Source organism: Palaemon carinicauda, chromosome 6 (genome assembly GCF_036898095.1).
Source record: "Palaemon carinicauda isolate YSFRI2023 chromosome 6, ASM3689809v2, whole genome shotgun sequence".
NCBI lineage: Eukaryota > Metazoa > Arthropoda > Malacostraca > Decapoda > Palaemonidae > Palaemon > Palaemon carinicauda.
The window spans coordinates 66,709,697-66,733,355 of record NC_090730.1 but is presented as its reverse complement, the minus strand read 5'-3'; the positions used below and the strand labels follow the sequence as shown (position 1 = coordinate 66,733,355).

The following is a 23,659-nucleotide window of genomic DNA, read 5'->3' as shown; positions in this document are numbered from 1 at the left end:
TCCCCAAAAATATCCCAAAGGCTTTGTTGAGACCAAACCCAATAGAGGCCAAACCTAAAAGATCCCAAGGGCCATGTGAAGGTCGTGGCCGTAAGCTGGGTTGGTGCGCCCTCCTCTGTCAACTTCCCTTTGCGCGGTCTCTTGCGCTTCCATATCTGCTGTCAGGTTTGAGGAGGGTTTTCTATTTAGAAGAATATCTTCCTGATTTATTACATTACCTTCCTGGTAACCCGTAGGAGCCAAGCCCTGAGACAGAATCAATCTTATTAAGTTCCTCGTGGTAGCATGACAAGATAACTTCAACGATTAAAAAGATGTCTTTAAAATGATACTCTAATGCCTACTAGGCTCTCATTCACGGTTAAGATTCGTCATTGGAGAATTTCCCTTTGATACAGGATAGCTTTGCTAACATTTTTTTTTTTCGTCAAAGGAGGTTCCTCTCCTAGAACTTCTCTAAGTTAATTTTAGATTTTAATAATTAATGAAGAACATCATTGTCTTATAATGTCCTCCTATAAAATGACGAATCTCAACCCTAGATACCAGATTTATATTGGCGGACTAATACACTGTCAACAGAGAACTAAAATTGATTTCCTTTGATATTAAATTGTATTTTAGAAATAGCTTAATTTCCAATGTTGTTTTGATATCTATTGGTTTAGCTCACTAACAGAGATGAACAGGTAACTTGAATTATATGTATATAAGTAAGTCTTTTATTTCTCCTAATGTGGCTCTTTGTTTTCTTGAAACTTGATTTATTTGTTTGGTTAAAATGAGATCAGTTACCAGAACTATTCAAATCCTCTCCTGGCCACATCGACCTCTGCATGATTTTAGCCAGTTTTCTCCTCAGGAGAAGAAGCAAGGAAGGAGAGACAATAATCTCATTTTTCGTCTTTATTTCTGTGTAGGATCCCAAGATGACGCTGAAAGGAGGGACATCCGATCATCTGGAGCAGAAGAGTTTCACGGTTGTCCATGGTCCGAATTTCGTTGATGTCTCTTGCTGTAACTTCGTGGCCCAGAAACCAGAAACGGCTAAGGTAAGTAAATGAACAGATGTTCATTATTAATTCTTATTGATTTCCACAGAATAGTGTATGCCTATTTAAGGTGAGTACAGCATGTGGTGAATGGTGTCGGACTATAATTTATTGGTTTCTGATAAGTGACGAGCCTTTCATAATAGCGGAGTTGGATCGGAATTTAGAATAGGTTTCGTGTCGGTTAGTAAGTCGTGTCTAACATTGTCAAATGAATAATTTAAAACGGAGATGATTTCACTCCATATTCCTTGAGTTAATTATAAGTTATCTCTAAATAGATTGTATCAGTTGTTTTCAGAAAATACTTCTGTAAATAAATAACAATAATTGAATTTCATTGAAATTATAAAGATGAACAATTCTAATATCAAGTGATTGACCATTTCAAAATACAAATTTCTTTTTCATTTCGGAATTGTATGTTACTGAAAGTTTTTCATGAAGATTTAGATATACACCTTGACATGTTATCATAAAATCATATTCATCACGTGTTTCACGAAATATAGTATGCCTCTTCACACAAAAAGGCACAGCATTATTCATAATGTATTTCAGTCTCAATCTAATGGGAACATTACATTCAATCATGCCTGATTAAAAAAAAATGCCATTGGAAAGCAAAGGGATTGATCAAAGTGACTTATTCTTTGATTCATAGCATTAAGCAATGCGTTCAAAGCAAATCCATCACAATGTGCTTTGCATCAGTTTTTAATGTCAGTAGAGTCTGATCAATGCACAAAGCGGCCTTCAGTTTTCCTATAGAAGTTGGCATAGAATCATATTGGCCTTATGAATCCAGGCAATTATTAATTTCTTTATTACATTTTGCCCAAATCAATTTTTTCCACTTATGCTGAAGTACATGTCTTTTTGTTATACCTTTCATTATCCTTTGAAGTAAGTAGTTTTTTATTTTTGACTGTGTCTGGGTAACTTTTGATTAGTTCCAATGTATACGGTTACTTTATTATTTATAGATCACTTGTTTTTATCAGATAATATACAAAGAAAATATATATACGACAATAGGTGACTCATAAAGATTATTAATAGTTTTAAAGGTTCACGATTTTCAGTAGTTTGAAATATTCATCACATTTTCAGATGTCGATGTTTTAATCAAACACAAACAGTTTGATGTATATAAAGTTTTATGTTAATTAATTTCTCTCATTAACATTCCAAGGAATTGGTAAAATTTAAACATGCGTACATAGAAATATTGGTCATCCTTATACAGTACATGCTATGTTTGAGTTTAGGCAAAGGCTGAGGTCCTGCGATATTTATATAATGTCTGAATATTTTGGGAAACTTAGCAGTTATCAATTAAAAAAAGAACATTTCTAATAGGATTATACGGCATAATCAAACCTTTATTACTCTTACTCTATCACTTACTCATCCTTTCTCTCACTCTCAATAACTCTATCTCTGCCACTCACTCTTACTTAGTTGAACTTTATCGCCCACTCTGTCTTTTACTCTTACTGTATCAGTTAATCAATCTCTCTCTCTCTCTCTCTCTCTCTCTCTCTCTCTCTCTCTCTCTCTCTCTCTCTCTCTCTCAGACGATGCTTAGTCACTCTTACTCTCTCTTAATCACTCTTGCTATTTTGCTTACTGAATTCTACTCTATTGCTTATTGCAACTCTTACTCACCCCCACTGTATCACTATATCTTTCTTTATGGCTTACTCGCTCTTACTCGTTTGGAATTTTGGACCATATTATAACCCATTTACGCTCGCTGCCGACCGCATGAGCCATCTTTCAGGGCTACTCTAGGTGGTTGCGACGCCACTGTTATATACAAAGCTAACCACTCAATCAATTTTATGTTTTCCTCTTAGTTACTCTGTGGCATTCCCAAAACTATATTAATATCTCTCTCTCTCTCTCTCTCTCTCTCTCTCTCTCTCTCTCTCTCTCTCTCTCTCTCTCTCTCTCTCTCTCAGAACTTATTAAGGCTAAGTAAGGCTGATAAAGACTCTTTGGTGATTTTAGGTGTAAAATGAAGGATTGTCGAAAGGTACTAGAGAACCCTTTTATGCATGTACGCTAAGATTTTAGTAGGATTTTTCTCCTGAATATTCTTAATTTCTCAGATTTAAGGCATAGAACATCACACATACGGAAGGAACAATAGCAGTTTGAGAGAGAGAGAGAGAGAGAGAGAGAGAGAGAGAGAGAGAGAGAGAGAGAGATTTCCTTTTATCTAAAAAAAAGATATTGAAACGAAAGGGCCCTGTTTATATCATGTGAAATGAAATGTCTTGATACTCAGGAAGTTCAGTAGTGAGTGTAAGTTAGGGGGTAACGGGCTGCTGATGAGTCTGACTGTGACGTGTGTTAGTGGAAAAGTCTTAATGTTTTAAAATGTATAGATTAAATGGTTAGGTAAATAAATACACACTAGATATCTTTGAAAGTGTAGGAACAGCCAGTGAAAACAGGTCGCGCTCTGCCAAAATAATGTAAACGGAAAAAGAAAGCGAAGGAATTGGAATGTGTAATGGGGAAAGCAAATACAGGTTGAGAGAGAGAGAGAGAGAGAGAGAGAGAGAGAGAGAGAGAGAGAGAGAGAGAGAGAGAGAGAGAGAGAGAGAGAGAGAGGCGCAGCAGAGCGCCAGTTCGGCAGTCAACTTGAAGCTGTGACGTCATTCTTAACCTTGCTTTTTTTCTCCGGACCAAGCCAGGTAGCGCAAAGGAGAGAAGAGAGAAAAAAAAAAAGAGAGGGGGAGAGAGGAAGGTTAGCACAAAAGGGGGGAAGGGAGGAAGAGGCTGAAGGGGGGATTCCTCTCCCTCCTCTACCTTGGATACGTTGATCGAAAGTCTTTTAAAAAACCTAACCAACCTTATGAGCCATTCAAATGCTTGTAGTGGAAAATCATGCTCTATAAAGTAGTATTGGATCAAGTGTGTTGATCTTATTCGCAGTTTATTTTAATAAAGACATACAGGGGAATATGCTCACGTCTCCCCCCAAAAATTCATTTGCTTCCTCTTTAAGGGCACGAACCCAACTGGCAGCCTTGTTGCACGTATATTGTGTGCCATGGAACGAAAGCAACGCCAAAAAATAACGTTGACCAGGGAGATGCTGATATTTTTGTGAGGAATTTCATATGCTATTTTTTTCTGTTGGGAAAAAATAACTATGCTTTTAAAATTTTTAATGCCTAATTGAAATTTGATATATTGATTAGAATCTCTGTGAATAGATGAGAATAAGATTATTATTATGAAATATTAAGTTGTTTATCATAAGGTTCTTTATTTCTATAAGGTTGGGATATTTAATCATTTCTACACCCTGGTGGGTTTTTACTCTTTCTGAAATTCACTTTGGAAACTAGTTATTTTGGATGATTTTCACTGACTAAATGAGAGTTATCAAGATTCCATAAGAAAAAGGATATTTTCATCCCGAATAGAATTAAGAAAATAGTTCCTTTCTGATTCTGAGAACGGAGAGAAGGAACAATAAGTTTACTGCTCGCGACAGGTGACTTTCCCCACTTGCAACAATCGAGAAAGGAAGTTGCTTGGGAATATATTATGTGATCTTGCACTGCCTGTTGAATTTGTGTGGGGGAGATGGCATGGAAGGAAAGGGATGAAAACCGAGGGGCTGGTTTGCCTCGGGGAGCGTTCGGAATTGAGCGCTGGTTTATTTTGGAGAGGTTTTGAACGACTGGCTTACTTCGGGGTAGGCTTGAGAACGGATACCGGCTTTTCTCTCAGATGGGAAAAACTTAAGTGCTACTTAGCTTCTTTACCTCCTTCGATTTATGAGAATTGGGTGTCAGGGAGGGAATTGACTATAGGTTTATCTCGGAGTTTTGCGAAAGTTTAATGAAGGCTTACTTAAGAATTAGGTGAGAGTCAATTCTGGCCAACCTTGGGGATAGGTAAGAATTAGGTTCAGTTTTACCTCGAAATGGGAAAGAATTTAATACTGGCTGACCTCGAGGTAGATGATATTTGAGTGCGGTTTCGCCTCAGATATGGGGAAATTTGAGTCTGTCTTGGAGATAACCGTAAATTTAGTCCAGTTTTACCTTAGAATTTGGGGGAAGAATTTGGGTGTGAGTTTATCTCCTGAGACGGTGTGAACGGAGAGCAGTTTCACCTCTGAAATAGGTAAGAACTGATCTCTGGTTTACCTACAAGATGAATTGCAAGCAGCATTTGGGCCTGGTCAGTATGTGGATGGATGACCGCTCTGAATGCTATTCCCTGTTGCTACGAAAACTCCTGTGACTCCATGTGATAACGAGTTCAGTCTGTCAACCCCAGGGCCAAAAATTAATGCTTTAAATTAGATGCACAGGTCTGTTATGAGCAGCAGTTGGTCATTATAGCGCCTAAACTTGGTCTTAAATGTTAGTATATTTTTCTAGGGGAGGGTGAGGTATAACTTCAGATATGAGAATAAATAGTCTAAAATATTCTTACTCTGCTGGTGTCCAGACCTCGTTAAGGTCCGTTTCCTGTTACACAGCCTGTGTTACTGTCAGTAACGCTTGATGTATTGCAGGGCAGATGCCTCAAACCATAGCGCCCAGCGGTAATTTATTTTATATTCATATTTTTTTTCAGTTAAAATAGTTTGTCACCTTCTGACAGGTTTTGAGAATTTTATTTTTTGTTAATAGCCACAAACACTTTAATAACGATTAATAAAAATTATTAGGCCTACTTCTAAAAAAGTCACATTCTATATTCTTAGTTACAGTCAACTGTAATATGATGAACTGATATTTAGCTACAAAGGAAGTAACTACAAGTCGCTCGTTAACTAAAATGACTACAGGAATAGAAACATTAAAGATTCTAGACCATTATTATTATTCCTTTTATTATTGTCTACAATGAAGCTCACATGCAACAATACAAACAGATTTCTTCTTTCTAGACATTGTACCAAAGATGAAATGCTAATGTAGTGTGAAAAAAAAGAAAAGAAATAGAACAAACATGAGAGAAGGAAACTCTAATTACTATATCATGAAACGTAATGTGTATCGATATATTAATTTTCTATGTGTAATAATCATACTCTATAATCAACGAACGTTCAGACTCTACTTTCCCCGAACTTCTAGAAATGGTTCTTGACGAAGGGTTGGTACTCGCTGCCTTGACCCTTATGTTCACCGCCCACATTTTAAATAGTAGTCTGTGACTTGGCTTCTCTACCTTTTCTAATGAAATTATGTTACTTCTCCTGCTGGGTATAAATGCACGACAATTGGCTAATAAAAGTAAACTAATCTATAAACCAAAGAAACGTTCTCATGTTCAAGTCTAAAAACAAACCAGAGCACTTGAGGGGAAGAAGTATTTACTTTGGAGTAATATCAGAGTTCCTCTAAAAGGTAACATCATTGATGTATCCTGAGTATTCTTTCAAGGTTTTGAAGCCAAGACAATAAAAGAACTTTGACACGGTACTTTGAAAATCATCCGAACTCAGTGGAAGTTGAAAATGTGGAGTGAGTAGCTGTTATTAACCCCTGAAATACTGAAAGTGAGAGTGATAGTTTCTTATCAAGATCTAATTTATGAAAATACAGGGACTAAACTCTTTGTCCCTCCAAACAGTTCGTTATCACTTCAATAGGAGAGTATTTCGGAAACTAAACAAATGACAAAACTAATCAAACCTCATGTATACTGAAAGACCCAATAAAAAAAAAAAAAGCTTTGGCGCTTAAAAAAGAATTAAACTATTATGGAAGCCTAAATCTCAAACCTCAAAAACTGCTGGAAGAGTAAACCTCAGACAACTGTGCTGGAAGTCAAAAGCCCAGACGGCGGGGAAAACAAACGAGATCCAGTCATTAGATCGTTGGAAAACGAAAGCTCAAACATTGCAGGAAGACCCAGCCTTATAAACGAAGGCGAAAATCCCAGTAGTGATAAAAGACGTCAAACACTGAAGAAAGTTTAAACTCCAAACGACATGAAGCTATTATTGGGAAAAAACCTTAAACAATGCTAAAGGAGAAAAAAAAGACCTACCTATAAACGAAAATTCAAACAAAACTATAATATCAAAACACAAAGCTTGATTCAAGACCAAACCTCAAACTGGAGCAGCAAACCCTTCAAACGACCCATTACGGTGTTTAAGTCCGAACCTCAGACGTTACTAGAACTGGCTCGGGGGAAGTGCTGGTCTCCACATCAAGAGAGCGCCTTTAACCAACCGAGCGTCGCCTTGTGATCAGCGAGGCGGTGTCCATCGGATTCCATTAGCTATCTATCAGTACACAAACAGTCCCGGTGTTACCACACAAACCACCTTACCTGCTCCATGAAGACGTCTCTTCTGCTGGAAAATCACATTAGGAGACAGCACTGAGAACAGATGTGGTTTTCTAAAATAGTTTCAAAGGGAAATAATTATTTGCGTCATTTTCTGGAAAATTATATTCATTTTCAACAAGAATACATAATATTTTTTGCCATGTTTCTGTAACTCATACATTTTTCAAAAGGCTTGGCGGTGTCAACTCAATTCCTTTCTTATATCGTAGATAAGACCCACTGCATATGGGTAAAGGTGCATGACATAATTATCTATTAATCTACCACTCCGTATTCATATTACAGAGAAGTTCATATCCTACTGTGCAAAATGCAATTTCTATACCTAGATTTCTACCCCCTTGCATTGTATAACTGGTAATATACAGTCAGCGAACTCAAGATTTACTATAGAAATCAAACAATTGAATACAGAACAACAAAAAGTATTTGATTATTATTATGTTGCTTAACGATTGCCCTTCATTTTTGTCAGAATAGATTCTCACTTAGAATAATTCAAGAGTAAATTTATAGAAAATTGTGTCTATTCATTTGAGAAGTTTTGTGAATGATATTCAGACAATGTATTTTGAGGAATTGGCATCAACTCATCGTTTAGGATTAGCCATTATTTGATTAAAAAATCTTAAGTCGAGTAAAATAAATGGTTTTATTTACTGAAGAATAGTGCGTAGACGACACAGTTAAACCCTCTCCAGCTATAAGGTCCCAAAGGCTTTCTTCTTTTAATCTTCTGGTATTTAGAGATAGCAATCACTTCGTTCTTGCAATTATATTTTGCTTAAGGGATATTCATACAGTTTTTTTGGCCCTTTATATATCTTAGTTTCCTTACGGCAGGGTATTACTGCAAATCTTATGTTCTATATATATCTATCTATATATATATATATATATATATATATATATATATATATATATATATATATATATATATATATATATATATATATATATATATATATATATATATGTATTATATGCATATATATAACATATATGCACATACATACATATATATATATATATATATATATATATATATATATATATATATATATATATATATATATATATATATATATATATATATATATATATATATATATATACTGTATATATATATTGTCTATATGCATTTATTTATATACGAGAGAGAGAGAGAGAGAGAGAGAGAGAGAGAGAGAGAGAGAGAGAGAGAGAGAGAGAGAGAGAGAGAGAGAGAGAGATACGATGTATATACAGTATATTATAGTAATTGATATAGGTATATCGATATATTAGTATATGATTATATATACATTTATGTGTTTATACATACACACACACATATATATATATATATATATATATATATATATATATATATATATATATATATATATTTATATACATACATACATACATACAGAATAAAATCCTCTGAACGTCAAATGGGGAATCATGAATATTCTCGTTTTTTTTTTTTTTATATTTTGATAGGGGGATTTTGGACAGAGGCTTTCACCGGTTGTTGCTCAAGAATGTTTCAATTCGTCAATATGTTATAATTAATTTGATCTGTTACGAAATACACAGTATCCCATAGACTCCATACCTAATTAGCTAGCGTCGAATATTTTCCAAATGATAATCACAGGATATCTTTGGCGTCAGGCTTTTTTTTCACTCCTTGATTCTCTGTCTATAATTTGCAAAATTAACCTTCAGCCTGTTATGCCTGTTCACTAAATGTAGACTCGTCGGAAGGCACATTCTCCATTTCATATTGTAGTTATCTGGGAAATAGAGTAAGGCAGTATTATAATTACCGTACACATTTTAAGGCCAGGAAATCTAGAATAGATTTCATTTGGTTATAACTGAAAGAAGTGCTATTTGTTGTCTGAATCTTAGTAAAGAGTTTGCAATCATCATATTTTTCGTATGGTGCTCTGTTTGTTGCACGAATCGTCAGAATATAAATGTTTATGCCAGTATCAGAGCTTAGTCTTTAAGTTATTTTGAAACAATTTTTTATCTTATTTTCAGGATTTAGTGAAGTTTAGATTAGCAAAAGGAAGTGTTTTTTTAATTCATAGGATTTGAGTATGCACAAGGATGTCCTGTTTTCGTCTTCAGAATCTTAACCACTTTGAAGCGATGTGCTATCTTGTCTTAGATTTTTGATGAGCTTTTTGAACTTATTTGTTTGTTAACTTGGCTATGACCAATGTCTGAAGGAGCCCAAATGGAGTGCATCTGTACCGCTAGGAGGTTAATGTCGTATTCTGTTCATGATAATCCGTTGGTGGTAATACAGCATCTGCCAAGGCTTGAATAAATGAAAACGGTCGAGTGATGACCGTAGAGTTCTATCCTATTCGTGTCTGATTTGCTTTCAGATGGTGGGATGGGCAGAGAGAGAGAGAGAGAGAGAGAGAGAGAGAGAGAGAGAGAGAGAGAGAGAGAGAGAGAGAGAGAGAGAGATCTCCTACTAAATGATTTATAAAGGTTAATTTCTATGATTTGTAAATACGCTAAAGACCTCTAGTTTATTGAACTTTTCGTGACGTTACTGATCATGACAGTAACATGTTCTGTGATGAGGTATATTATTTCTTGAAATGGAAAATTCTATACATATGCGGGAGAGAGAAAACAGGAAATATTTTGTGCTGCATTTTATGAGAATAGAATAAATATTTTTAATAGTTTAAGCTATTGTTACAATTGGATAACATATGGCTATTATCCAAGCTAGTAGGGTATACGGGATACTTAAGAAAATAAAAAGATATTCGAATTGAATAACACTCATATTATTATATACTGTATATATATATTGCTCTTTCTCTGTCACTTAGAGTTATTCCCATCACTATTCTATCCAAGGGAAACATGGATAAGGGAGCAAACTAAAGTAGAGGATATTCTAACAACATGTAAACATGTAAGAAAAAGAAATGGACACTGGAACGACATATAATGAAAAGGACAAATAATAGATGGACATTAAGAATAACAGAATGGGTCCCTAGCCAATGCTAATGAAGGAGGGGAAGGTAGAGAAGACGATGGATTCACGAACTAAGAAAATTAGCCGGTGTGGATTGGCATAGAAAGACCATAAACAGACAGATGCGGAAGGACATATCTGAGGCAGTGGACTAGTAACGGCTGATGGTGATATATATATATATATATATATATATATATATATATATATATATATATATATATATATATATATATATATATATTATATATATATATGCGTGTATGTGTGTTTGGGTGTGCATGTGGTTCATGAAATCTGTGTTCATCTGCTGGTAAGGAAGATTAAATGCAATGCTGGAAAAGTTTAATGCAAAGGTTTTGTAGTTACATCAAGTTATTTTAAAGATTTGAGATTGCACTTTTTTTCTTGATACACATGTTAGTCGGCATGTATTTAACTCTGGAATCATAATGTTCCGTGATAAGATTTCACTAGTCTTAATAAAAGTGGCTTTAAGTAGTGCAGAGTAATATGAAACATCGTCTCTTTGTTTCTCGAAGATTTGTTCCGTTCGTCTTTTAGAATAAAATGAATAGTCCCTTTTTAATTAAGTAAAGAGTACCCAGTTAGTGTTGATGCAAGCATTGAGAGGACAGTGAAAGTGAAGGGACAATTCGTTATATGAAGAGTAACCCGAAATGTTTGGCAGTGTAATGGAAAATAGTCAACAAATATACATTCCTTCCATGACGCATTGGGTCAGGTATGTTGATAAAGCGTCCATATTGGAATAGTTTCATGTCAGCTTGTATAAATTCGGTGTTTTTCCCTGGATTAATATAAATAGTACATACCTTGAAGCTGCTGAGGATTTACTTCCAAAATTGTTTTTAAATTGGGTTTCTTGTCAAGCCCGTCAAAACAGATTGTTTTAAAGAATTATTTAAAAGTAAAATTTCATTATGTTAATATGAGTTCACTGGAATTTTTATAATGATTTAAAGAAATTTCACCTTCTGGGAATCTGATTCTTTTCAACAAGGGGGAGATGTTTCGTGTAAGTTGCAGTAAGATTTATGGGTAAGTTTAGCTTATATATGGAAAATATAATTTGATTGAAGTGTGGATTGCAAAGATCACTTTTATTCTCTCATATGTTAGAAAGCATACTTTGAAAGTCTTTGGAAAAAGGAAATAGGTTAATTTTGCATATTCAATTCAAAACCTGTTATCTTTCACCGTATTTGATAGAATGAATAAATCTCTTTTGGTAGTTTCAATTTTGCGAAAAACTTAATACTGTAAAATCGAATCTCTTGTTCTCTAAGATTATAGTTGTTTTTTTTTTTTTTTTTTTTTTTTTTAAAGATGTGTTGTGATAGTTCAGTATTCCCATCCAATGGTAGACTGGTGGGGAGCCCATCCCATCTCTTAGTCCTATAGTGTTCAGTTGTTTCTACAACTTTACTCTTTACTGTACTTTTAAGCAACTAGAAAAAAAAAAGAAAAGGGTTAGAGCGGCTTTTAGGTATACTTCTTCGCTCATCAACAACCATTGCCTGTTCCTTCCTGGTCCAAACTTGGGTGGAAAGGAGAGTAAGGACGCTGATCATATGTAAGTATGGTCGACCTTTAGAACACTCTGCGACAAGTCCAGAAACTTGATCCGTATTTCTGCCGCTTATGAACCACCTTTCAAGCCTTTAAACGTTATGCTAACGCTATGGCATTTTCACTGTTCTCTTACAAAGCTTGAACGGGATAGTAAAGAATCAGTCATCTGGTTGAAAAGAGATTTGCTAGTTACTAGATCAAAAGAGATGGAAGTGCGGGAATGTTAGTACTTCACTTGAGCTAACAATACCACCTATGCGTCTGCTTTTAACTTAGGCTTTTTTGTTCAACAGTTTTAAATTCATAAACAAAATATTATGATTTCATTGGTCGTAAGATGTATAGTAGTTTGTTCTATGTTTTCCCTATGTAACCCCAATAAACGTTAGTACCTAAAACTCATTGTCAATCGTTGTATTGAAAGATTATCCATTAACAAAAAACAGTATTTATATGTAATTTATATTAGTAATGTTTATGATAGATTTATGTTTTTCTAACTATTATGAATATCTAAAAGACTAGATATAAACATAGAAATATACAGGTGCTAATTAACTAAATAATTATTCGTCTGTGATTTGCGAACTCATGTGCGCCAGGGGACTTTAGTGGTCACAAATAATATCACAGATTTTGTTCACACTTTGAAATCGTGGTCCCAAGACCGTAATCTTCTACAGATGTACAGTTGATAAATGAATTGTAGCGAAGAAACAAGATGTCTTTGGATGCATCTCATGCAGGTGTCAAACGGTGTATTTCTTATCTATGATTCCATGAGAATAAAAATTTGTAATTTGTAAGGATCGAATGTTACACATTCAATCCTTTGATTATGGTATAAATTAAAACATCCACATTCTGTTTGTGTGGGTTATTTGTTCAAATGGTTGAGAGAGAGAGAGAGAGAGAGAGAGAGAGAGAGAGAGAGAGAGAGAGAGAGAGAGAGAGAGAGAGAGAGAGAGAGAGAGATTTTCTACTTAAGGTGTTTCTTTTTTTTACAAATAACGAAGAAGAAACTGTAATTTCTTATCATATATTGTAGCTAATAATGATGTTTTATATTTTATATGCAGAACTATTTAATAAACAAGATCAATTAACTATTTATTTTGAGTAAAACGTATCACGTTAAATTAAGAAAAAAAATAACCTTTTGCCTTTATTAGAATTGTCTGTTTTAACTTAAAGTTATTTATGGGTAGATGATTTTTTCAATATTAAGATAACTTATCGTCCAAAGATAGAAGGATATTATGAAGAACACGAAAAACCCTTTTGTTTGGAAATAAATGGTTTATATTCATTATTTTTTTAGCTGGTCAAGTTGAATCATACTCGCAGCCTTTCCTCTTGACTTCTATTTTTAGCACCAAATTTTGTAAGCAATTTTGATTGTTATTGAGCAAAATACCTTTATGTCACGCACCTTTTGCCCCCGAATCCAAGATTAAAACATTGAATTTGTATATTTTGACATGCAACTATTCCAATATGATCGGCATATCAAAATATCTAGGTCATTGCATCATGCATGGTATACTAATTCGTGAGATCTGTGTTTTTACCAGATAGAAATTTTAACTTTCATAGATATTTTCATTATCAAAGATACTGTATATTTTAGATCATATTTTTTTCTCAGTAGTCATATAAATATTTAACTTTAATTTCTTTCGTTACGGTTTCTGCATGTTTAGGAAACATATGGCATTGTCATAGAATGTTATGAAATGTCTTATAATCATAGGATAATTTCTACGGGCATGCATTACTTATATTCAAAAGCTCTTTGATTTAAAAAAAATTCAATCATAACTTATTAACAATTAAGTAAATATTTGTATCTACGTTAGATAATATTAGTGTTCATTCGTTTTCTGGTCGTTAATTACCCGAAGGAAATAATTTTCTTTAGGTAAACCGCATGGAATGTCCTTCTGAGGGCTTTGTTCCCAAATCTACTAAATCTATTGGAGATTGTTTCGTTGTCATACCATGACTCATGTCCATATAGTAACACCGATCTCACTAAACTTAAACTTACATATAGTCTGAGTAAAACGGCAGGACAGGATTGTGAATGAAAATATAAGAGAGGTTATTCAAGTGGTGTATGTGGATGAGATCTTGGTGACGGGTGGATGGAGATGGTTTGGTCATGCTCTTTGCACTCCCCTAGAGAGATTAGGTCACCAAACGTTCAGCTGGGCTCCACAAGGCAATGAAAGAGTTGGAAACCCTGCCTACATGGCTGAGGACTATGAAGCGCGAAGTGGGAGATGATGAATGGAGAGGTATTTAATTAAAAGCTCAAGATAGAAACGACTGGCGAAATCAACCGAGGCCCTTTGTGTCAATAGGAGTAGGGGGAGATGATGATGATGAGGAAACCACTTGGAAAAACAATTAATAAATCTTCCATCCTTCTTAAAGATCCTAGTGTTTCTTCTCTTGGCTCTGTTCCAGTACTTACATTAGAATTTACTTTTCATAAAAAGAGTTGACCCACATGGAAGCACCTAACAGTTAAAGGGCGTGTAAGATCAGACCGTTATAATTAATATGCTCTGTAGCCAAAATATCTGCAAATCCCCAGGACGAAAAATCGAATGTAAACTGTGCCAAATGCTGTCGTATAGATAGCATATACGTTTCAGTGAATATTTGCTGATACACGCAACCGCATAATTATACATAACTTTTATAGATAAAGAATTTGAGTGGTGTCATCTTATTCGAATAGGTGCGTGTTTTATTTTTTTTATTTCATAAAATCTTTGGACAACGGACGAACAAATCAGTATGGGATCTTTCAAAATATTTTTTCTTTGTTATCAACGAAGAGTTTACGATTGATCGCCATCATATCCATGCTGTTGATTTTATTGCAAGTCATTACAGTATAACCAATCATTGCAAATGACGCTTTGCAATTCATTTGTTGTAATCGTAATATTAGTAGGTAATCAAATTTTCATTTGTACGACCGTTAAGCTTAGTAAAACGCGGTACGCTTATCCCGTAGAGTTTTTTTTCTCAAATGCATAACTGTGCCAATTATCGTCACCTGTTGTCTCGATAAATCACAGAGACAAAGCTCCTTGGATCTTGTTTGTTTTTGTATTGGTGAAGGTAATAATGATAATATGAATCATGTGTTTACTTTTATCAGTTCATTTTATCATTTTTAATCTTTCAATTTTATATGTTTTCGGAGAGGAATTGTGCTCTACTTGAGTATATTTACTTATTTATATTTTAGCGTTTTAAGTCTTTTTGTATGAAACCTTGTCTCAAAAGAATCATAGCGAACGGATGAAGTTACTATTGCCATTATTCCATAGAAATGTTATTACTAAAAAGTATACATTATTGTTGATCTTGAATAGTAGCTGTAGCAGTACAATTAGCTGTCTAATACTGTACGTGGGATAACGAAATCATTCATAGAGTTATTTCTCCCATTTCTGCTCGAAGCGCTCTCTCTCTCTCTCTCTCTCTCTCTCTCTCTCTCTCTCTCTCTCTCTCTCTCTCTCTCTCTCTCTCTCTCTCTCTCTCAAGAACCTTGCGAAATAGAAGTCAAGACATTGAAGTCAACAAGCAGTGATGTCCGAAGGCAGATAAACAAGAAATGTCAGATTCGTAGGCAGGTGTACCTAAATTTACTATTGATCTGCCTACCCCATGACGCTCGCGGAGCGTGACGTCATCACATGTTAGCACTGAGTAGTGGAGAGAGAGAGAGAGAGAGAGAGAGAGAGAGAGAGAGAGAGAGAGAGAGAGAGAGAGAGAGAGAGAGAGATGGGGTGCTGGGTAATGATGCTTAACTTTTTCATACCTACAGTCTAGGATTGAAGCAACTCCTAATGCATTTCTCTCTCTCTCTCTCTCTCTCTCTCTCTCTCTCTCTCTCTCTCTCTCTCTCTCTCTCTCTCTTTTGTTTTAAGAGTACAAATGCCTTTTGGAGTTTTGAGTTTTGGGGAGACTGCCACGGAGAGATATTGTATCTGGATGAAGGAAAAAATTCCTTAGGAATTTCCAGCGATTTAACTTGGAAATGTTCCGAAATTCCCTTCTTTCGGGATCATCGTCGTTCGTCTTGACTGGTGCGGGTTCTTGCATTTGCTCTTTTGGCCATATGCTTTTGACTTTGTATTATCATTGTTATTATTAGTCTTATTTGTAATAAATCCAAAATTATTTTGTTGTCAGGTCTGGTTTTCGAAAACTCCCTTTATGAAGTTCAATGTATTTTTGCAAAGAAAAGCCATGGAATTGCCATGAAATGCTGTTAGAGTAATTTCTACTGGCATGCAATACTTAATAATACATTATATATTTCATCATCTCGATAATTAGAGACTATATATTTATTATTAGTATATATATATATATATATATATATATATATATATATATATATATACATACATATATATACTATATCGTAATTGGAGGGGAATTTACCCGTTTCACAATGAGTGCCAGAGTTAATTATTATCATTATAGTTCTTCTTCACGAAATAGGCTTGAACACAACCTGGAACAGCCAAATATAACTAAGAGATAGTTATTCGTTAATTCTTGCAAGTATTTTAAGAAAATGGTAATTGGACAGAAATATGTTTCATAAGCGGAAAGGTTTCTCTCGAATTGATTATGGGTTTGGGGGGAAAATTAATGTGTGGGGGAAGGGGAAGAGGGAAAGGGGAGGAATTCGGGTACAAGAAATCAATCTTTAGCATGCAGAGACAGTCCGGAGCATCTAGGGATCGTCGGGAGCATTTGGGGATCGTTGGGAGCGTCTGGGGAGGGCCAAGTCGATGGAGATTGGGTAAACATAGGACCCGGGGACAATGAAGCTGCTGTGGTTTTCTTCGCACTTTGCCTCGTCAGAACTTAAAGGTATTATTGACAAATACCGTCTAAGTCGAATGACTGTTAGTTAAAATGCTGGAGTTGGTGGTAATCATTATTTATATTATTTTTTTCTGCACGAAAAACATCTTTTGTTTTATCTAGATACTGTTTATATAATTCATAGTATACATTTACTAGAAATGATAGTCAAAACCGATTCATAAATCTTTTATAAATGATATGGCTGGCAAAAATTCACTAAAGATAAGTAGAATGTTAAATTTGATGATGATATTGAGAGTGAGAGAGAGAGAGAGAGAGAGAGAGAGAGAGAGAGAGAGAGAGAGAGAGAGAGAGAGAGAGAGAGAGAGAGAGAGAGAGAGAGAGAGAGTCTTTATACCGGTGAATTTTCCCTTTACATTTGCTGGTGAGTTACAGGCAAAGCTAAAGCTGAGATGAAGAAGAAGGCAGTCAATAAGTTTCTTGGAAGGATTTAACTTGCGTGGCTCGCTCTTTCGTCACTTACAACACTATTATTATTATTATTATTATTATTATTATTATCCCACCTTTTCACCTTGAATAATTCCAATTTAGCCTTACTTCATTGTTACCATATTCTCCATCCTGCGTCCCTCCCCCCCCCCACTAGATTTCACCATCCATGATTCCATCCTACGTTTGAGTCCAGCTCCATGCTTTAATCCATCGTGATCCGTGATTCCATTGCCATCTTCTCGCTCATCCCTTTTGTCTGTTGTCAGACTTTCGACATCACGTAACATGAGCTCCTACAACGTCCATCGTTCGTGGCAATTGCATCTGCTTTTGATGAAACACTCTCCAAAATTAGCCTTGTGTTCAGAATGCATCTACGCCTTGGATACGTGCAAACTGTTGTGTGACTTTATTTATCGATTTTGCCATTATCTTTTAGAAGGTATATTTAAGGGTAATCTGATGTCAACGGTCTCTCAGTTGTATGAGTATTATTTCTTATGTCAAGTGTTCTCCATTCCTCTTATTTAACCAAAAAAAAAAAAAAAGAAAATTTCAAAATGACATCGGCCCATGCTTCACGAGCCCCATTTAGAACAGAATCCTCATACCTTGACAGGCGATCCAAATAATTTAGTCACGTCGCTTGTCATCGAAAAGCCTTCGCCACTGTGGACATCATAAAAAGATTTTCAATTCTTTTTATATACTTTATATTGTAGCATATCTTGTTTCTTAACCAAAGCCCGGGGTACCTTATTAATACCAATATGACTGTCATTACTTTGGAGACGTGTGTTAGGTGGGGAAAGAGAGTGCTTAGAACTTATTTTTCATCAAACTATTTTCATATGTAAAACAGTCTTGACAGCAAATATTTATATTTTTATTTTCGTATGGTACTCGTCTACTATGTTCCATCAGATATTGATGATGTCCTCCTCATGAGTAATGATAAAGGAATGGGTAATGAAGAGTTTTATGCATAACTTCCTTACGTTCATTGTGCGGAGGAGTAGTCGTTGCCGCTAAACGAATTCTAATCCAAAAGGCAACTGTAATACCTACCACTTGCGAGGTGAAATAGTCTTTAATTGAGTATTTCTAATTATTATCATCTTTATTATAGAATTTTGAAATATCTCCTGTGTGTCTATGAGACTAGTCTGTTCTAGATTTGTTTCAGTTATCCAAGACATAAAAGGATTCCTTTTCTGCCAATATACTTGTAAAATATTCATTACATTATAACCACAAAGGAATACCAGGTAGTTACATGCTAATTGCTCTACTTGCCTCCCGTTCACGCACAAAATCATACCCTGGCACTAGCTTGCCACTAACAATCAACTTTGGTAAGCTAAAAACATAACTAAAGATTTCCATGTTAGGCAGTTAAGAACGGTGGATGATAGAGACCGAGAAGACATAGGAATAGTTCACTGAACAATTGCAGGGTAATTTACATCGTTAACAGGGTAACCGCTTTTGGTAGAGAAAGATATTCTTTGTGTTCCTCTTAATGCAACCTCTTTTTGTAATAATAGTATGCTACTCTTCTGCTTCTGCTTGTGTCATTTCTTCTAGTGTAGGAGAGGAACTTAGTAACATTAGCAATGCTAAATTTGTTGCGGCTTAATTTCAGACTCCTTTATTTAAGGATATCTTAAATAAAGGATATCTTATTTTGGATCCGCATATGTTTCATGCTAAGATCAAGGTCTGCGGCTTATCTCTTGGAATGTTTACTCAAGTAAAGTTAATACCTTCAGTTTATCTCTGGAATGATTGAGCCCTTATAGCTCATCACTGAAAGTATTTGATCCTTAGCTCCTCTATGGTAAGATTAACATTGTCAGCAACTGGCGATCGTTGATTTATAGCTGCTCTCACGATCTGATAATTTCCCTGATAGACAAGACCTTGCCATCCCTCAGAGCTAGGGAAGGATGTTTGTTATCATTATTGTTATTATTATTATTATTATTATTATTATCATTATTATTATTGTTATTTCTAAATATAATGTGTATATTTTTTATATTTTGAGCGTCAAAGGGACCATAAATCACTAACCGGATTATAATATGAAAAGATGCTATAGACCAAAGGATTTTACATAATTAATTTAAAGACCAATGTCCTAGATACCTAGATATGATCAGCACCTAAGCCCCCTCTCCACCCAATCTATGACCAGGGAAGGCCAGAAATGGCTGCCTGCTGATGGCTTGGCAGGTAGATATGTAGGTTCCTCCAAGCCACAATCTCAGCTCGCGCGAATGGTGAAGATTTTTGAGCTACGAGCAGGACTCGACCTTCCGGCCTACGAATCGTGGGACAGACGTTTTCCCACGAGGCTGACACAAACTGTGCCCGTGACGTCAGAAATGATGGTTTAAAAGTTTAAAATCCGCTCATGAATGGCAGAGGCAAGGGATAGTGACATTGCCCTATTAAGTAGGACAATATCCTAGAGACTGACCACACACACACACACACACATATATATATATATATATATATATATATATATATATATATATATATATATATATATATATATATATATATATATATATATATATATATATATGTATATATATACATATATATATATATGTATATATACTTATAGACATGTATACGTACATACATACATACACACATACATGATCAGCGCCCAAGCCCTCTCTCCACCCAAGCCCCCTCTCCACCGAAGCTAGGACCAAGGAGGGCCAGGCAATGGCTGCTGAGGAATCAGCAAGTAGACCTATAGGCTTCCCCAAATCCCCATCCTTAGCTCACACGGATAGTGAGGTTGCAGGAACCAAGGGAACTAACGAGTTTCAGTGGGACTCGAACACCAGTCTGTGATCACCAGGCAAGGATGTTACCAACAGGCTGAGGTTGCGTACCACCTATAAGCCTGGGCCATCTTTCTTGTGAAGGATTCTGCATGCGGGCTGAAAAGCAAAAATGTGAAAATTGCAATTTTATTACCTTAGGGTCTTGTTTTGGCCGCATTTAGAAATGAATGCATAAGAACATAGTCATTTTATAGTATAGATTAGATAAGGTTAATGGCAAATTCACAATTTATCGGCTAGTCTTCTCAACCTCTTTTCACTGTCAATCTCAAATGGCTCCCTCTGTGTGTGCTAGTATATACAGGAGATATTTTTTCTAATCAAGTTATCGCATCTGACTCAATGCAGTAGGTTGTGAAAGGTTTCTGATACTTAACTCTCTTTTTAAATGTAATACCTGAATATATTTAAAAACTATATTTGGTATAAATAAAGGGTCTATGCAAATAGCGTTTATCACGATTTTAATTCATCTGATATTTGTGTTGATGCCAATTAGTTTTATTGCAGAAATCGGGAGATTAATGTAGTGACAGGATTTTGCATAGTAATTCTCCATGGTTTGATTATTTTTATGGATCTGTCTTTTGTTTTAGTTTCAATTTAGGTTTGATAATCCTTTTAGCATCTGGTCATTTAAAGTTCACTTGTTTCATTTTTTTCTCAAAGTGCATCACTAAGTAAGAATTTCTGATCCTCACTTCTGTAAAGCCAATACTATTCAAATTCCTTAACTGGCAACTTTATTCATTTTTTTTTTCACTTTCAGTATTGACGTTCTTATTCGACTGATTATTGGTAGAATTATGTTTGAATATTCCAGACTTCAATCTGTTGTTTGGTATTAAATTTTAGCTTAGTTGCATTGACCTTAAAAGAATTTCCAGATCTGTAATTGCTCTCGATAACCGTAACCTCGTATTCTTCCTGTATTTCCAACTAGGGCATCCCTTGCTGGTGTTCTTCCATCTTGATATGGATCACAGCCGTCTGTCATTTGTTGTCTGAATTAGGTATTGTATTTTAGACTTGTCAGCACACGCCACTGATGAATTTCACACTGAATTCTATGTGCACCATCAAAGACCTACATTATACTCTGCTTGGCTGAGATGTAGTGTTCCAGGATGTGTCTGGAAAGGAATGTGGTTCAGTCTATAATCCTGCTTATGAGTCACAGGTAAACAATGACCAGACACATTTTTAGGATATAGCCATGCATAGAGCCTACCTGCTAACTACTCTAATTCCTAATAGTTTTTTATATACTTTCAATTGAAGGCCTTGAAATCCCCAAGAAAATGAAGGGAGACATTTTTCGTCTTATGTGGGACTCTAGCCCCTGTTGGATGGGAAGTGATCTTTCCTCATTTATTTCCTAGTGGATTTCAAGGTAATCAGTTGAAAAAAAAAAACATATCCAAATTTTCTTGAAATAGAAAGTTCAGGTCAACACTGTGCTGTTATAATTCCTAGGCTTATGCAATTCATAACAAAAACTCATTTAATTAACATTCTCTCTCTCTCTCTCTCTCTCTCTCTCTCTCTCTCTCTCTCTCTCTCTCTCTCATTTCAAGGTTAGGATAACCTTATAAAGGAAAGCACGCACTCAGCATCATAGCATTCAGCTGGCTTTATCCTAGGCTGTGCTCATATCGTATGCAAGCACAAACTCACTTCATCAGTTATTAGATGACCTCTTGCTTAGCCTATTTTAGACTCACTTTTCTTCGTCTTTTGTCTCGCTTGAAAATTTACTTTTTGGCACATTAACATATTCCTACTCATCACATGCCATCACAATTGAATCTACTTTTGGCTCTCTTCAGTAACTGCTTTTATTGAGTATGCTTTAGTTTTTTATTGTTCAAAAATATTCCGATTAGATCAAACAGATGGAAAAATTATAAACAATTCTTAATAATCTAAGAAATGTGTTGATTTATTTAAGTATGGTATTTCAAGTTCCTTATTTTTTATCTTTATGTTTTTGCGAAATATCCATATCTACCAATCGATTTGGTAAGAATAACATTTGAGTTTTGACTCAAGTTTAAGGGCTTGTTACTTTACTTCTCACATGTGTTGTAAAAGCAGCCAAAAATAAGTAGATTGCTGCTATTAGCAGTGGTATTAGCATCTATATTATAGTGATCTGTTTGTTTCTTTATAAGACACGACGCTTGGAAATTATAATGGTGTTCCCCTAGATTCATAAAAATCTCAAGTTTTTTGCTTTAAAATATGAAACTAATTCTTTGGGCACATCATCATAACATTTATAATTATTATTATTGTAATGCAATTATTTCCTTACTGCCAAAGTAATAGTACTTTAGTTTTTCCTTTGTTTCTCTGTCTGTTTCTGTCCATTTACATTCTACAAAGGTGCCTTCGACACTTTACTATCACAACACGTCATTTATGGTTCAAGATATATTTGTTTTTTCCTAATTATCATACTGTACAGTATAGACTTTACCAAAAGATTAAATTATGAGTTAAACTTCAGTAGATTTCATACTCCCGCCTCTAAAATGGTACATAACATTTAAAATACGGGTACAGTAAAGATAAAAATTTCTTATTTGACCTTCCAGATGATACAAGGTTTGATTACTTGTGACCTTGACTATGACATTTACGGAGTCTTAACGAATTTTCCACAAACATGTCCCTTCTTCAAAGAAAAAATATTGTTGTATTTTAACCTTGCAAGAACCATAAAGTTATTTTCTACTTTTCAATTATGTTTCAATGTTCAGACATTTTTGACGAATAAGTTCAATAGACAATTAACATGTTGATAGAACAAGGTTCCACCAAGTGGGATGCCCCTATGAGAAGCAAAAGGAGAAATTGTATGGAACTTTTTGAATAACCAAATAGGATATTCTCCCTTTGAATCAGTAGAAGATGTTATATGTTCAAATGAGATATTTTAAAAACTAGAGCTAAGAAAATTTGTAAAGTTTTTAACCATTGTTATAGATTTATATTCGTATGGAAAAAGCCAAAGAGATCATAAGCTTTTATGGAAAAGAATGATATATCAAAGGCAAAAATGGGTCAGAGAAAAGAAAGAGTTATTTGAAATCACAAATAGATTGAAATTGGATTTTGAGTGATCTTTTAGGCTTGAATTGGTCACAATTGTACAATAGTATTGATCCGGTTATCCCTAGTCAACATATTTGAAAGGCGTATCCCTTCTCGTGTGCTAAGGTACCGAGTGAAGGACAAACCATGGTACAATGATGATTGTAGACATGCTTATTTGGAGAAGCAGGAGGCCTATCATCTTTGGAAGGGCAACAGATCAGATTTGACTTGGAAGAACTATACACAGCTTAGAGCTTTTGCTCAAAGACTTTATGCTTCAAATTAAAAGGAATACAATCTAACCATAAAAGAAACCCTTTCTGGTA

General features: G+C 35.0%; 1 protein-coding gene across 11 annotated transcripts in view; it reads left to right on the top strand.

Moving 5' to 3' along the window:
- The window catches only part of Plc21C (Phospholipase C at 21C), a 935,201-nt gene that overhangs the window by 373,939 nt on the left and 537,603 nt on the right, over nucleotides 1-23,659 (top strand). For all 11 annotated transcript variants that reach the window (XM_068375234.1, XM_068375236.1, XM_068375240.1 and 8 more), the window contains one exon: nucleotides 921-1,052. In XM_068375234.1, coding sequence (XP_068231335.1) covers nucleotides 921-1,052 — 132 coding nt within the window. The remainder of the gene's footprint in view (nucleotides 1-920; nucleotides 1,053-23,659) is intronic.